General features: G+C 32.2%; 1 protein-coding gene across 4 annotated transcripts in view; it reads left to right on the top strand.

Moving 5' to 3' along the window:
• Nucleotides 1–17,902, top strand: part of PTPN2 (protein tyrosine phosphatase non-receptor type 2) — a 105,704-nt gene that overhangs the window by 29,569 nt on the left and 58,233 nt on the right. For 2 of the 4 annotated variants that reach the window (XM_074204020.1, XM_074204019.1), the window contains exon 3: nucleotides 14,243–14,343. In XM_074204020.1, the coding sequence (XP_074060121.1) occupies nucleotides 14,243–14,343 (101 nt within the window). Of the gene's footprint in view, nucleotides 1–3,958; nucleotides 4,953–14,242; nucleotides 14,344–17,902 lie in introns of those variants that run through there. The other 2 variants (XM_074204021.1, XM_074204022.1) reach the window with 2 other exon arrangements.

The raw sequence follows: 17,902 nt of genomic DNA, 5'->3' as shown, positions 1-17,902 counted from the left end.
ATAGGTATATTAGGGCTTTTTATCTGCTCCCAATGTTGTTTAAAGTTTACAGGGATGGAAACTGGTCACATTTTCAAATTAGTTTGTTTATAGTGACTTTTTTTTTAATTTCTCTGCATCTTTCAGTCCAGAGCATTGTACTTGTGAACTAATATTAAAGGTGTTTCGTTCCTGATCAGCCAGTCAGTTTTATACACTGTTGAAGACCACAAAGAATATGTAAAAAGGACAGGCTTAGAACAGTATATTATAATGGGAGTATGTTATACATGATTATCAGATTATTCACTGCCATGGTAGGAAGGAACTCAAAAAACTTGGAAAAAGGATGAATGTTGAAACTGGTTTTGTTTGTAAATAGAACTAAAATAAAATGTAAAGGAAAAGTATTCTGAAACCATGATTTCTGTACATTTTACTTTTTTGTTTGGTTATCAAGCTTTCTTCTCCCCATCCGAAAAGAAGAAAAAAATACACTTCTAATAAGTTTGAGTAATCAAACTAAATAAATTCCTACATTGATCCTTTTCCAAATATTAATCTTATCTCTCAAGACCTTAATTAACATTTTTCATCATTATTCCTTTATTAAGCTGTCTTTTTTTTTTTGGCAAGGCCAAAGTGATTTGCCCAAGATCACACAGCTAGGATTTGAACTCAGGTCCTCCTGACTCCAGGGCTGGTGCTCCATCCACTGTGCCATCTAGCTGCCCCATCAATAGTCCTTTAGAATCATGGTGGTTAGTTATTATTGTATTGATCAGAGTTTCTTTCGACTTTTAAAATTATTTTATTTTTACAATGTTGTTATTATAGATTGAATTGTTATTATTTTGTTTTTTCATTTTGTATTAGCCCATATATCATAATTTTTTCAACCACTCCCCCAATTGATCAACAACCCCTTAGTTTCCATTACCTTGCCCTAAAAAAGAATTTTCTGTAAATATTTTCATATTTGTAAGAGCTTTTTAAAAATTTCTTTGGGACTATAGGCCTATTATGATTGCCCCTAGGTCAAAGTGTATTTACAGTTCAGTGATATTGGGAGGTTAGTTCCAAATTGCTTTATAGACTGTCTTTACCCATTCATGGTATAATCCATAGTACATCCCTTCCAACATTGCTGTTTTCTTTTTTTGCCAACTTTGCCAGTCTCATTGGTGTGAGGTTGAACTTCAGTTTTACTCTATTTTGTTTCTCTAATTATTAGTTAATGGGATTGTTTCTCTTTTCTTTTTTTTCATCATCAAAATTTCCTCCACTATTTCTCCCTTCCAGATGGCAATCCAATAAAACAAGGATATTTTTTTAAAAAATTAGGGTTTTTTTGTTTGTTTGTTTTGTTTTTGCAAGGCAAATGGTGTTAAGTGGCTTACCCAAGGCCACAACCAGGTAATTATTAAGTGTCTGAGACTGGATTTGAACCCAGGGACTCCTGACTCCATGGCTGGTGCTCTATCCACCGTGCCACCTAGCTGTCCCCCCAAAATTTTTTTGTTGTTTTTGGAATTTTACAATTTTTCCCCTAATCTCGCTTCCTTCCCCCACCTCCCATCTGATAGTCTTTACAATGTTTCCATGCTATACATTGATCAAAATTGAATGTGTTTAGAGAGAAATCATATCCTTAAAGGAAAAAAATATGAGATAGAAAAATTACATAATAAGATACCTTTTTAAAAATAATTTAAATTAAAGGTAATAATCTTTGGTCTTTGTTTAAACTCCGCAATTCTTTCTTTGAATAAAGATGGTATTCTCCATTGCAGATACCCTAAAATTGTCCCTGATAAAACAAGAATTTTTTTTAATTAAAGATTTTATTTATTTTGAGTTTTACAATTTTTCCTCTAATCTTACTTTCCTCCCCCCACCCCCCCACAGAAGGCAATTTGTCAGTCTTTACATTGTTTCCATGGTATACATTGATCCAAATTGAGTGTGATGACAGAGAAATCATATCCTTAAGAAATAAAGGGGCGCTAGGTGGTGTAGTGGATAAAGCACCAGCCCAGGAGTCAGGAGTACCTGAGTTCAAATCCGGTCTCAGACACTTAATAATTACCTAGCTGTGTGGCCTTGGGCAAGCCACTTAACCCCATTTGCCTTGCAAAAACCTAAAAAAAAAGAAAGAAAGAAGTATAAAGTATAAGAAATAACAAGATCAGACAATAAGATAGCAGTTTTTTTTCTAAATTAAAGAGAATAGTCCTTGAACTTTGTTCAAACTCCACAGTTCTTTATCTGGATACAGATGGCACTCTCCATTGCAGACAGCCCCCAAATTGTTCCTGATTGTTGCAGTGATGGAATGAGCAAGTCCATCAAGGTTGATCAAAGTTGCTGTTAAGGGTATACAGTGTTTTTTGGTTCTGCTCATCTCACTCAGCATCAGTTCATGCAAATCCCTCCAGGCTTCCCTAATTCCGGTCCCTCCTGGTTTCTAATAGAACAGTAGTGTTCCATGACATACATATACCACAGTTTGCTAAGCCATTCCCCAATTGAAAGACATTTACTTGATTTCCAATTCTTTGCCCCCACATACAGAGCTGTTATGAATATTTTTGTACAAATGATGTTTTTACCCCTTTTCATCATCTCTTCAGGGTATAGCCCCAATAGTGGTATGGCTGGATCAAAGGGTATGCACATTTTTGTTACCCTTTGGGCATAAAAACAAGGATATCTTTATGGAGAAAAAAGAAAAAAATCAGAGCTCATTCGTACCTCAAATCTGAAAATTTATAGTATATCATTGTATACACTACTTGTAAAAAGCAAGAGGGTCTTGTCTCTCTTTTTTTAAGGTTTTTTGCAACGCAAATGGGTTTAAGTGACTTGCCCAAGGCCACACAGCTAGGTAATTATTAAGTGTCTGAGACTGGATTTGAACCCAGGTACTCCTGACTTCAGAGCCGGTGCTTTATCCACTGTACCACCTAGCCTCCCTGGGTCTTGTCTCTTTGATGCCATACTTTGTTGTAATAGTTCATCATTGATTTTTGATTGTGTTATAATCCTTTCAGTTTACATTGTTGTAGCCAATTATGTATATTGTTTTCTTGACTGCCTACTTTACTCTGCATTAGTTTGTATAAATCTTTTCTGTGCTTATATGTATTGATTTTATTCAGCATTTCTTATAGCACAGTAATATTGGGAGTGTTTTTTCATGTGTCAAGAGAGCTTGGATTTCTTTCTCTGAGAACTTCCTGTTCATATCTTTTGACCACTTATCAATTGGTGAATGGCTCATTTTTTAAAATTTGGATCAATTCCTTATGTCTTTTGAAATAAGAATTTTAAGAATGAAAATTGCTTTCTAATCTTAGCTGCTTTGTATTTTCAGTTTGCATTTTGAAAAATACATATTGCATTCAACACATTTATTCAAAGCTACTTGGCTTGTCTTTTTCATTTCCATTTCCTTTTGTTCTCTTCTGTGAATTTATTATACTCCTCAATGAGAATTTTCTTTTTTTCCCTCTTTTTGCGCCCCCATTCTCTTCACTTAAAAAAAAAACAAAACAAAAACTTTTCCTTGTAACAAATAACCAGTCAAAGAAAATATTACACATTCTTGTATGATTTTATGAATTTTTGTTCATAATGTTCCTTTTTTCTTTTATTCTTATATTACTCTGAAAGAGTGAACCTTGTAAATTTTTAGGTATAGTTCCATATCATTTTCTTGAATGCCTGGACCAATTCATACATGGTTCTACTAAGAATGTATTAATGTACCTCCCTCCCCATCCATTGTCATTTTCTACTTTTATCATCTTTGCCAATCTATAGTTGTGAATATATATCACCTTCTGTTACAATTAGTAATTTGAAACATTTTTTCTTATGATCATTGATAGCTTAGATGTCTTCTTGAGAATTTCAGTTTTTATCTTTTGACTCTTCAGCTATTGTATAATGACTCTTACTTTTTATATATTTAAATCAGTTCCCTTTGTATCTTGTATCTTGTAAGGGAAAATAGTTGCAGATATTTCCTTTTGTAGATAACTTACCTTTCAGGGTTAACCATTGATTTTGTTTGTCCAAAAAATGCTCTTCAATTTTATGGAATCAAAATGGTCCATTTTTCCTTCTCTTACTCTCTATGCTTTATATGGTCAAGAATTCTTTCCATATCCATGATTATTATTATTAAATTGGTCTCCTTGGTTTTCTAATGTCTATTTGAAGATTCTTGTGACATGTAGTGTGACATGTTAGTCTAATCTTAATTTCTCTCAGACTTCTTTTCAGTTTTCTCCAGTTTTTGTCAGAAGTCCTTATCCCAATACTTGGGGATCTTAGACCCTATGCTATTACTGTGTTCATTTACTTCAGTATTTGATATTGATTAGTCAGCAAACCAAGGACAACATGTATAAGCTCTAGGGATGCCAAAAAGGCAAAAAACTCTTATTACTCTTAAAGGGCTTGCATTTTAATAGGGAGAGAACATATGAATAACTAGATATACAAAAGCTATTATCCCGAGTAGAGGAGATAGTTTAGGTGGATCAGGAATGGCTATTCCAAGAAGGACAGCTAGGACAAACTTAAGGAGGGTCCTCTTTGAAGAATAAGGCCACAATAGCTAGATTGTAGGTTTGTGGGGCAAGTAAGATTAAAAAAAAAATAAACAAATCTGGAAAGTTAAGAATGGGCTAGTTATGCGAAGTATTTAAATGCCAGGTAAAGAATTTTAAATTTGATCATGAAAGTAACAGGGAACCACTGGAATTCATTGTCCCATTGTGGAAGGGGAGGGTTAAGAACATGGTCAAATCTAAACAATAGAAATATCACCTTGGCAACTGAGTGAAGAATGTATTAAAGTGGGGAGAAAGTTCAATTAAGGAGACCAAAATCAAATTAGGATGATGACTGCGGAAATAGTACAGAGGGAACATATAAAAGAGATGTACTTATAGTAAGATTTGGTAATGATTTGGATATGTGGGATGTGGGAGAGTGGTGACCTCCAGGTGATCTGGAGGTTAACAGAGAGGGTGATTGGCAGAATGGTGGGATCCTTGAGAAGATGAAATTGGGGAATTATTTTTATCTTGGGGAGATAGAAGATAATGTGGTTTTTTTTTGGACATGTTGAATTTAAAATGTCTTTAAGATATCTAGTTTGATATCAGAAGCAGCTAGAGAGGTATCACTGTAACTCAGGAGAGAGATTAGGGTCTTATATATAGATTTTGGAATTATCTGGAACCTCAAGAGATCACCAAGAAAGGAAAGTATACAATGAAACGAGAAGGGAGCCCAGGACAACATCTAGGGGAGCATCTACCCCTGTTATTGGGTGTGATTAAAAAAAGGACCAGGAAAGGAGGACTGAGTAGGAATGATTGGATATATGGGAGTAGGAGAGAGAGATAGAGAGACAGAGAGAGATCACAGAAGTTTAAAGAGAAGAGAATATCCAGCAATTTGTATTCTGGTTTTAAACTCAATTTCTTTCAATATTTAGTTTTAATGGTTATTCTAGCTGACAAAGATACTGCACAAAGGTATTGGAAAATATTTCATTTTTATATTCCTAATTAAAGCATTCAGAGCTCACTAAAACTGTTTTTTTTTTAGTTTTTGCAAGGCAGTGGGGTTAAGTGGTTTGCTTAAGGTCACACAGCTAGGTAATTATTAAGTGCCTGAGGTTGGATTTGAACTCAGGTACTCCTGACTCAAGGGCTGGTGTTCTATCCACTGTGCCACCTAGCCACCCCTTTCACTAAAACTTTTTGAGAATTTTTAAACAAGTTAGAAAATTGTTTCCAAGTTTAAAGTGAGAGTTTGTATAGGTGATATATAAATTTTGGCAAAATTCAGTTTTTAAATATCTTTCTAATAACTATAACTGTATAATATCATTAGCTAATATTTCATATCACAATATCACTTAAGGTTCCTCATTAATGGTATTTGAATTCCAAATAATCTTTATTATTTCAGTTGGGGAGATCAACTTCTTGTCAGACCTTATTAAGTTGTTTTTATTCTCTTTCTTTTTTAAAAATTTATTTTTATAAAAAAAGAAAAATTTATTTTTGGTTTTTCCAATTACATTTAAAGATAGCTTTCAACATTCATCCTTTTGCAAGTTTTTCAGTTGTACATTTTTTCTTTTCTTTTTTTAATTGAAATTTTATTTTTCCAGTTACATGCTATGGCAGTTTTTCCAACATTTATCCATTTATAAATTTATGAGTTAGACATCTTTCTACTACCCTTCCTTCCCTTTCCCATGGCAGCAAACAATCTGGTAAAAGTTGACCTTGTACATTTGTGTTTAAAATATTTACATATTAGTCATTGTGTGTAAGAGGAATCAGAACCAAGAGGAAAGAAAGAAAACCATGGGACAGGAAGAAAAAACATAAGTTTTTTAAAAAAGTAAACATAGTATACATTCAGATTCTAAGGATTTTTTCTGGATGTAGATGGCATTGTCCAGTGTTGTCCCTGATCCCTGGACTTAACATAATTTCCTACCATCCTCCATTCCATCTCCTCTCCCCATGGCATTGACTAATCTGATGTAGCTTGTATATATATATACTGTCATGTTTAATATATTTCCCTATTAATTAGGTTGTGAAGGTATAATTAGAGCTAAGGGGTAAAACCATAAGAAAGAAAGGAAAAAACATAAAAGAAATTTTTAAAAGTGAGCATAGTATGTTTTTCTCTGCATTCAGACTCTGGATGTAGATGACATTTTTCTCTAATAGTCTTTCAGGATTTGTCCTTGATCACCACTGAACTGCTTAGAGGAGCTGCTTCCATCACAGTTGATTGCCTCAGAATGTTGCTGTTGATGTGTACAATGTTCTACTGGTTCTTCTCACCTCACTCAGCTTCAGTTTATGCAAGTCTTTCTGAAGTCTGGCTGCTCAAGATTTCGTAGTGAACAGTAGTACTTCATCATATTTATATACCATAACTTGTTCAGCCATTCCCAATTGAGGGGTATTCCATTAATTTCCAATTCTTTATCAGTACAAAAAGAGCTTCTATAAATATTTTTGTAAACGTCTTTTCCCCTTTTTTTTATGATCTCTTTGGGATACAAACCTAGTAATGGTATTGCTGGATCAAAGAGTATGCACAGTTTTATTTCCTTTCTCTCCAGAATGGCTGAATCAGTTTACGACTCTACTGACAGTGCCTTAGTGTCTCACTTTTCCCACATCCTCTCCAATATTGATCATTTTCCTTTTTGTCTCATTGGCCAATATGATAGGTATGGAGTGGTGCCACAGAGTTATTTTAATTTGCATTTCTAATCAGTAATGACTTTGAACATTTTTTCAAATGACCAAAGATAGTTTTAATTTCTTCATCTGAAAACTGCCTGCTTATATCCTTTGATAAAATATATCCTTTATAAAATGGCTTGTAGTCTTATAAATTTGACTCAGTTCTCCATATATTTTAGAAATGAGTCCTTTATCAAAAATACTAGCCATGAAATTTCTTCCCAGCTTTTGAATTCTTTCTAATCTTGGTTGTATTGGTTTTATTTCTGCAATAACTTTTTCAATTTAATGTAGTCAGAATTACCCATTTTGCAGTTTATATTGTTCTCCATCTTTTGTTTAGTCATAAACTCCTTCCCTTTCATAGATCTGACAGTTATGCTATTTTTGTTTTCCCAGCTAGCTTATGATATCATCCTTTATGGTCTAAATCCTGTATCTATTTCTACCTTTTCTTGGCATAGGGTGTGAGATGTTGGTCAATGCCTAGTTTTTGCCGAACTATTTTCCAGTTTGCCAAACAGCTTTTTTCAAATATTGAGTTCTTATCCCAGTTTTTAATCTCTTAACATGGCAGGTTCTAGGAACAGAAATGTCAGCTCACTTTTTTTCCTTTGGAATGACATTATTTTTGCTATGTCTAAGCTTCAATTTCTTTAGTAGAAGAACTCTTTGAAGCCACCTGTCTTTTATTTTTGTGTGTGGGGGTTGGTTTGCTTAGAAGTAGTAAACAGGTAACAACCAACATTTTATTTATTTCATTCTGAATCTTTAGTACATAAAATGATGGAGACTATTGACCTAGAACCACAGATCTGAATTCTTGCCCCACAGGCTAGACCCTACTTCCTCCTCTAGATTGCTACCATGAACATTTCCTCAATTTGTAATCTCAGTCTTTTCTGTGAATTGTTTCTTGTCCATACTGCTGATAGACATTCCCAATATTCCCCTCGATTTCAGCTGCTCCCTGAAACAATTAGAATGAAGCTTATTTGTGTGAGTTTTCAAATAAGGAAACAACCATTTCCTCTATTTTGCTTACTATATTTGTCTACAAAGGATTCTCCCAAAGTAATTATTTGATCATTCAGCACCTGCATTAGGTAAAGAAAATCAGTTAATCAACAAGCATTTATTAAATACTTACTATGTACTAGACCTTGTTAAGTGCTAGAGATACAGAGTCAAAAATGAAGCGATCCCTGCCTTTTAGGAGCTGAAATTTTATCAAGGAGACAAAGGTGGAAAAAAATCCACCCACAAGATTTATGTGTCCTAATGAAATTAAAGGAGAGAAAGCTGCCAGCTTCAGTCTTTGACCAGATTGGAGTAGTGAAATGGCAGCTCCCTATAAATGACTTGTACTCTTATAAATTTGACTCAGTTCTCTGTATGATGTATTTTAGAAATGAGTGCTTTATCAGAAATGCTAGCCGTGAAATTGTTTCCCACCTTTTGCATTCCTTCTAATCTTGGTTGCAATGGTTTTATTTGTGCAAACCCTTTTTATTTTAGTGTAGTCAAAATTACCCATTTTGAAATTTATAATATTCTTTATCTCTTGTTTGATCATAAACTCCTTCACTCCTTTTCCCTTTTGCCTAGGAGACATCCTGTATCAGTTATGGATTGTCCCTCGCTAGTTTAGGGATTCTAGGATAGTGATTGTTGAGGAAGCAAATTGTTATACTAGACTTGAGAATCTTTGAGGATTTTTAATTGATTGTTAGGTAGGAGAGGAATAGAATTGGAATCATTCTCTTCTTTCCTCCTTTGTCTCTCTGATCCTTTGGGGCTATTTAGACGCCCAGCTGAATTATATCTGTGAAATTCTTATTAGAGAGGGAGAAATCTTTTTGTTTTTCTTTATGTGTGAAAGAAAAAAATATTTATCAAGGAAAACTACAACTGACTATAGTTAGAGATTCCTTCTCAGAGGGTCTATGGATAGATTTCAGGGGGTTATGAACTTAAATGAGAGAAAAATTACATCTTTATTTCCAAATAAGGATATACATCTTTGTTTTCATTTGTAATATAATTTTACTTTATGCTTTTAAAACATACTGAAATGGTGTGACCCAGAAAAGGTTAAGAAAGAAAGGGAGGGGAGAGAAGAAGAAAGGAAGACCACTTTCAGATAGCTTTTTCAAGAAATTTAACTGACTTTTGTGAGAAGGGTAAAATTGAAGATTAGAGAGAAAGAGCCTGTAATCTCAAGGATTGGATTGGTTTACTTTTTGACTCAGTCCAAGGTGTTTGATATAAGGATGAGGGCATTTGGAGAGATACAGTAGTGAAATGAAATAGGCAAGCAGAGGTTTTAGTTGAACATCCAGGAGGGAAAACCACTAAGTAATATGTCTAGACAAGTCACTGAAAAAATTCACTTGTAGGGGCAACTAGGTGGTTCAGTGGATAGAGAGCACCGACCCTGGAGTCAGGAGTACCTGAATTCAAATCCAGCCTCAGACACTTAATAATTACCTAGCTGTGTGGCCTTGGGCAAGTCACTTAACCCCATTTGCCTTGCAGAAACCTAAAAAAAAAATCACTTGTATAAAGGGAACATTTTAACTAAACTCTTCCAAGTCACTCCAAAGTGGGAAATAAAGAGATAGCTGTCTGCATTATGCTCAAAAGTGACTTAAACCGTTGATCCAGAGATTCCTTTCATGAATACTTCCAAAACAGTCATGAAAGGAATCTCTGGATCAAGTTCATCCCTATATAAACTTTCTCTTAATTTGCTTGAGGCATCAATTATCATCTTTATGTGGTTGATTCCTAAATCTGTGTCTAGTTCTTGTTTAGAACTAATAAACAGCCTGACTAGACACAGATTTAGGAATCAACCACATAAAGATGATAATTGATGCCTCAAGCTAATTAAGAGAAAGTTTATATAGGGATGAACTTCTCAGGACAGTCTTGGGAGACATTCACATTAGATAATGAGCAGTGAACAGTAGTCTACCAATGGAAAACGAGAAGAAATAGGTAGAAAGAGAACTTGGAGAAAACAAACAATAAGCATTTAATATGAGTAATATCATAGGAACCAAGAAAACAGAGGTATCCAGATAGAGAAGATAGTATATGTATAAATTATATTATTCATTGATCTTTTAGGAATTTAATTATTGGGTCTTATGGTAAAATAAAATTTCTTTAAAATACTTTGAATTCCTCAGAGAATATAATGTACAAGTATATATTGATTTATTTCAACTTAACAAACAACTCATCTAGTCATTTAGAGTAAATAAATCAAAAAAAGTTTTTAAAAAAATCAGATTCAAAAACAAATAAATCAACTCCTGTAAAGCAACCATGAAATGTTTATTTTATCTTTATTTTAACTGGGCCTTTAAGATCTAGTTATAAGTATAAATCCTATTTCTAAAAGTTATAGATGAGAAAATAAGTATTTTCATAATGGGGACAAGTGAAATTATCAGAAGGAGAAAAAAGAACTTGATTATGACAATATTGAAAGAGGAAACTAATCTGTCTTGTCAGCTGGGTTCAGGTTTAAAACTAGTCATTTCTTGACAGAAGAGACCATTTCTCAGAAAACCTACTGTTGTGGGGGATGGGTTACAGAAGTTAATTTTATTTTTAAACAGTCTGACTTGAGGGTTAGTAATATGTTTCTTTATGGTATTTATTATTAGTATGTTTAAAAACCCCAGTGACAAGAGTTTAAAGCAGATGTCATTTAGAAAAACTGTTACTTTGACTGATGTTACTAGATGTTGAAATCAGGCTTCCTGTGTAAGTGTGGTTTTGGCTGTTTTTATGATATGTCAAGCAATAGAGTTTGATCCACCATTTCTATTGATTGCATTTTTCTTCATTCATAATACATCTTTTTTATAAAGAAAATTAGAATGTATAACCTATATCATTTTGCTTGCTGTCTTGGGGACAGGGTATGGAGAGGGGAGAAAAATCTGGAACTAAAAATCTTATAAACATGAATGTTAAACCATTTTTACATATACTTGGGAAAAATACTATTAAGTGGGAAAAAAGAAAAGAAAAGGAGAATTAGAAGGTTGTATAAATAAAGATAACCAAGTGTGTTATAGAAATAAAATATCATATTTTACAACATAGAGAATTTCAAGAATGTTATGTTAATTGACTATTGAATTACAAAGGCAGAATAAAGTGTGGTTATTCTGTTTTAGAAATTAAAACAGTTTAGAATTTATTTATGAGAGTGGTTAAATTGTGGGTAGGTTATTAGGAGATGAATTTGTGCAAGAGGAGTTGTAAAAATATGAATTTACAGTTTTAAGGAAAGGAGTTGGCATTTTGGAAGTAGGATTTTTGACACTTCAGTATTGTGATTCTTTTAATTGGAGAAGTGGTAGTGCCCTGCTTTTATTGTTAAGGCTGGAAGTCATGAACCATACAGTTATAATTTTTTCATTATTCATTTAAAAGACTTTGATAGTCTCACTTCATTTGAAAATGTCTGGATTTAATATTTTTTGTTGTTTAAATAAGCCAGTTATTTTTAGGGTAATTTATACATTGTAGGTAATACAAGAAAACTCCTTCCCACTTCCACTACAAATAGAGTCCAGCTTTTTGTAAATTACTCTTTTAAAAGTGTTTCAAAATATCATAATACACACACACACACACACAAACAATCTTTAATTTTTTTTTAGATGAAAGACAAAATCCACTTTGGTCTTTAGGCTCATTAAATATAAAGCTCACTCCACCTATCTTCTTACCCTCAAATGTTCCTTCAACTAATTAGAGATTAAAGATGTTTTGGGGACAGATTTGCAGTTAGGGGATAGATTTTAAATAGATCAATTTAAAATGATTTGTTTTTTCTTTTAAAAAATTTGTCATCTGTGAAGTCTAAAAGACAACATCCTTGATGTAGAGCACCTTTGCTAGTGTTGTGACCCTGATATAAATTTGTTAAATAGAGAAATAGTTAAAAGAAGTGAAATTAAATTGAAATGTGAGCATTTAATTTTAAAAATATTGAACTATTCTCTTGTTAATTATTCAGAATTAGAAGGGTAACAAGAATGAAGTTAGTAGGGGTACTTTAAAATTTAAGGAAAAAAAATCAAAGAAGTATTTTCTCCTCCCTCCATTTTTCAAATATAGGGTGGTCCAATTGTTGACCCTGTTTCATCAGTATTGGCAAAACTGAATATAAATGTGCTGACTATGTAATATAGCTATAGCTGCACCTTACTGAATTTTCCCTAGAGTCTTTATTTTGTATCAACTGAATTACTGTCACAGCGTTGTTTTGCTTTTTGTGTTCATGTCCTTTCTATGCTTTACACAAGGAAACAAAATGCTTTGATGCTGTATTTTAGCTGTACTTCGAAATTAGAATTTATTTGGCATTATAAAAAGGCATTTTCTTTTTTATTTCCTATTATAGTGAGCTAACTTTCTGGGATATGTGGTTTTTATTTTGTTAATTATGTAACTGGCTTTCTCTTCTCCAACATAATAAAGCAGTTAAAGGGTGATTAAACTGTTAAAAAAACAATGCTTGCTGACCTCATCTTTCCGAGAACACTAGTATGTGTGATTTACTATAACAAGATCTTAGTTTTTCCTGTTGGCAAATGACATGTAATATTTACAAAGGTCTTGGGTTCAATCCAGCAGAAACATCTCAGATAAATTGGTATATATGAAAGTAAAACCCGTTAGCATTTTCTTTTCTTTGAAGATCAAATAACTAGAAGATTTTTAGCTTAAAAATATTTTTATAAATTGTAATAAAGATTTATTTTAAGGACAGAAAATGGTAAACTAGATTGTAATGTTGTTGTATAGATGGTTTTCTATAGAATTAAGCACCAAAAATCAATTCATTTCATTTATATTTTCACAATTACAATTTAATTATACTTTCAGGATTGCAGGTTAACATCTCTGTTCTTTATGTAGATTTATCTTGAAGAGAATATGTATAAGGCACTACGAATATGTGTTTCTTAGAAGCTGGTCTTCTTAAAGTCACACCTCTTAAAGTCATTCCCTTTTGTATAAATTATATGAAGCAAATTTTTGCCCAGTCTGTATATGAATTATCCTAAACTCTGAACTAATGAAATCTAATTTTAAGGAAGTTTTATTTTATATAAAAGGGATAGCAGTTTATACTTAAATTGTAAAACATTCATTAAAAATGTCAATATTTTAAAAATATTTTTTGTTTTTATAACCCTAAATATCTCCCTATATTTCTTCCTCTTTCTGCCACCCTCCAAGCCATTTCCTATAACAAATAATTTTTTAAAAGATTGATGGGGGAGCATGGAGGAGTCACAATCAATCAGTATACCAAAAAAGCCAAACCTGATAATATATGAAATGTTCTATACCTATGGGATTCCCCCCACCTTTGCAGAGGAGTGAAGGGAACTGCCTTCATATAACTCTTGCATAGAACCATATTTTACAGATTGTGAAACTTTTTTTTCAGTCTGGTTAATCAAAAGTAGGAATCTACATTCTACCTTTTGGGCTGTAGTTTATGAGCAGTTATTAAAGCATTTCAAAACAAAAGCATTTTGTTTCCAATAAAAGTATTTTATTTGGGGGCAGCTAGGTGGTGCAGTGGATAGAGCACTGGCCCTGGAGTCAGGAGTACCTGAATTCAAATCCGGCCTCAGACACTTAATAATTACTAGCTGTGTGGCCTTGCAAAAAAAAAAAAGCCTAAAAAATGTTTTATTTTATTGTACTATAGTTCTCATTTTAAAAAAATACATTATTTTAAAATCATTAATAATTTATATAATTAAAAAAACACTAACTTGATTCTTGTTACCTTTCTAATTTCGAATAATTAACAAGAAAATAATTTTGATGATTAACAAAAGCTATGTCTATCCTGAGGAAATATAAAGTATTCTGGAATAATTTATGGTTTGTCATTTTGTTTTTATTTTTAGATGATCATAGTCGTGTTAAACTGCAAAATACTGAAAATGATTATATCAATGCCAGCTTTGTCGCCATAGAAGAGGCACAAAGAAATTACATCTTAACACAGGCAAGTGATATGATGGGGAGCAGTTTCATAAAAATGATTTTATAGATTCTGAGTTCTCTCTGTCTAAGAAGTGTTGTATATTGAATTTAAATACAATCAACTCCATTAATATGACTACATTGTATTGTTCTTTATTTAAGGAAAAAATCTTATTTTGTGGCTTACCAAGCATGTATTCTCCTAATAATTCCTTGTTCAGTCGATAATTCCCATGCCTTTTTGTTCTTGTTTTCATATTGTCTGAAATATAACAAAGAAGGCCTTTGAAAATCCTTGTTCCATGGATGGGTTGAAAAGAAAGTACAACAGTACTTTGATTTGTGTTCCATATTACTTATAGAAAAGGAATTGCTTGTCCATTGCAAAAAATTGAGTTGCTAGGAAGAATTAAAGTGAAAGGGGCAGGTAAAAGGGGAAATTGAATGGTCCATTGCATTATTTTTTTATGAATTGTATATGTATCTAACATGTCCATTCATATACAAATGCACTTTCATTTTAAACCCAATATAAATCTCATTTGATTACATAACTCAGTTATTCTTTGAATCATTAGTAGAACAAATGTGGGGAATTAAACCTTTGGCTGTTTCAGTAACTGACTGAGTATCTTGGATAAGAAGTCCGTAGCCCTAATATTTAGATTATAAATAATTCTTCTCAAGTTATTAGTATATTGAATTAAAATTATTGTAGTTTTAGAAATTAGTCATTAATTTATAGAAAAACTTTTTGACTTTGCTCTGTATTTCTGTTTATCTTCCTTTTTAAATAAATTAGCCTATTTAGATTACTGAATATTGACTTTACACAGGTAGTACAGAGGGATCAAGTGCTGAGTTTGGATTCAGGAAGATTAGACTTCAAATATGATCCCAAGCACTCATTTGTTGGGTGAGCCTGGCCAGGTCTTTAACTTTCAGTTTCAATTTCCTAATCTGCAAAATGGAGATAATAAATAATCTGCAAATGAAGATAATAATACCTATCTTTCACAGGAGCGTATTCAGGAAAAATGAGATAACACATGAAGTCAAGAGAATCTGAGTTCAAATGTGACCTAAGATGCTTAATAATTGCCTAGTTATGTGACCTTGGGCAAGTAACTTAATCCCATTGCCTTAAATAAATAAAAATTTTTAAAAAAAGAAACTGTTCCCAAAGCAAATTGCAATGGAAAAATTATTAAAGCATTAATTATTCAGTCTTAATAGCTTGGCTCTTGAGTTATTCTTTGATAGATTTGCTTATGAATTAATATAGTGAATTTTTAAAATTAAATTTTAACTTGATATTGAGCTTTTATCATTATTTTTGAAGAACCTGTTATAATTTAACTTCTTAAGCTATGATTCTTCTATTATCTAATAAAATAACCATGTTATTATGTCAAGTCAGACTCTTCAAAACTGTTTTCATTGTGAAAGTGTCAGCAATAATGATATTGATTGTGCCAATGACCTTTGTTTTGTAAATATTTTTCCACTGAATGCTAATATTAATCACACATACATTGTCTATTGGGATATTCTATATGACTTGAAATAAAACTAGCATTTCTGCAAGTAATACATCTTAATAATTTTGATATAGATGAAAAGATTGAAGTTGAAGGTACCAAAAAAAAATGTTTTGGTACAAATTTATTCCTTCCTTATTGTATTACTTCTCTCTACTACTTCCATCCATTATAATCCTTCCTCCTCAACATTTCTTCAGATACTTGAAGGTATCTTTCAATCCCTAAACCTCCAGTCTTCTTTTCACTAGACAAACTATAACTAAAGATTTTTCACCAGCCTGATTATCCTCCCTTAAATAATTTCTAGCCTGTCAGTCCTCTTAGACTGTGATGCCCAGAATGATGGAACTATCATCTTATTCCTGTAAGCTTTGCCCTTTTTGGGGGGAGTAGAGGAATTTCTTTTATTTTAAAAGTTGTATTACTGATTTTTTTTTGTTTTTTATGTCCTTTCATCCCGACTCAGCAAGTAATTTTTTAATAAAAAAAAGAAAGCAGTTCAACAAAACCAACCAACATATCAGATGACTTAGACATTACATATAACATTTCACACCCTTAGTCCCCTCCTCTGCAAAGAAGGAAAGGAAGTACAGTTTTTTTCAACATTTTTTCTGGTCATAGCTTGGTCATTTGATTCAGTTTTTCATTTTATTCTTTCCATTTGCATTGCTGTAGTAAGATATGAGTGTTTGTTTCTGTCTATCTTTCCTCTTTTCCCTTTCCTCCCTAAGATATTAATATCATATGATATAAAGCCCTGACTTTAGAGTATTTAATTTCTGACTTCACTAACTCGCCACCTATGTGAATTTGAGCAAATCATTTGATTTCTTTAGACCTCAATTTCCTCATTTGCAAAAAGATAAATGTCAAACAAAATGAACTTGGTGGTCCTTTTTAGCTCTGGATGTCCTGAGTATTTGTCATTTTAAAAGAAGATCCTAAGTACAGGACAAAGATATGAACCACAAATGATGGAATTTCAAGGAGTGGTACAGGAGTTAAATTTTTGCCTTAATTCTAAATTCAATAAGTTGCATTTTCAAATATATATATATATATATATATATATATATATATATATATATATATATATATACATATACATATACATATACATATACATATACATATACATATATATATATATATATATATAAGAATTGTATGTGAAATTTAATAAGTACATTTTTATTTTCCTTAAATTTATCTAATTAGTACATTTTTATTTTCCTTAAATTTATCTAATTAATTCAGCACATGACTTTCAAAATTGTGTTGACTAACTGGCCTTCCATGTTCTATGACTTTAAAATTTTCTATTTCCTTTCTTTTTTCTTTTTTCTTCCTTCCTTCCTTTTTTTTTTTTTTGCAACTTTATTACTGTTTTACCCATTGGGAAAAAAAGAAAAAGAAAATGATCAGAACAAATTTACAGAGTTAAGCGAAACAAATTCTCTGGTTACCTCTGTCTGAAAATGTCAAGATTAGTAGAATGCTTCATCATCCCATAACCTGTTCTTGATGAAGCCATATTAGCTTTTGAAATCACCATTTCCATATAGATACTTCGCAACCCCTTTAAAAAAATCTATTCTAACATTTTCTTAGGAATCAAACCATAGGCTCACTTACCTATAGTTTGCTGAATTTGTTCTCTTCCATTAGCCAATCTTGTGGTTACTCCCATTTTCCATGATTTTAAAAATATCATTGATATTGGCTCATCAGTCACATGTATCAATTTTTCAGCATGCAAAGATGTAGTTTATATGGATCAAGTAACTTGAGGTCATCAAGAACAGCTAGATAATCTCTTATTGTTGTCTTAAGTAATTTGGGTATCTACCACCTGCTTGTAATTTTTTTCTGCCATTCCAAAGTAAAGGACATTTTATCTTACATAGAAACAAATAGAAACAAAGATCCCATCTCTTTTTGGATCTTACTTTTTCTCCTCATATCACTAAAACTCACCTGTTTTCCTTAGTTTTCCTCACCAGCCTCAACCAATGCTGATTATTTCAAACAGTA

Source organism: Macrotis lagotis, chromosome X (genome assembly GCF_037893015.1).
Source record: "Macrotis lagotis isolate mMagLag1 chromosome X, bilby.v1.9.chrom.fasta, whole genome shotgun sequence".
Taxonomy (NCBI): domain Eukaryota; kingdom Metazoa; phylum Chordata; class Mammalia; order Peramelemorphia; family Peramelidae; genus Macrotis; species Macrotis lagotis.
This window is presented reverse-complemented; position numbering and strand designations above follow the sequence as displayed.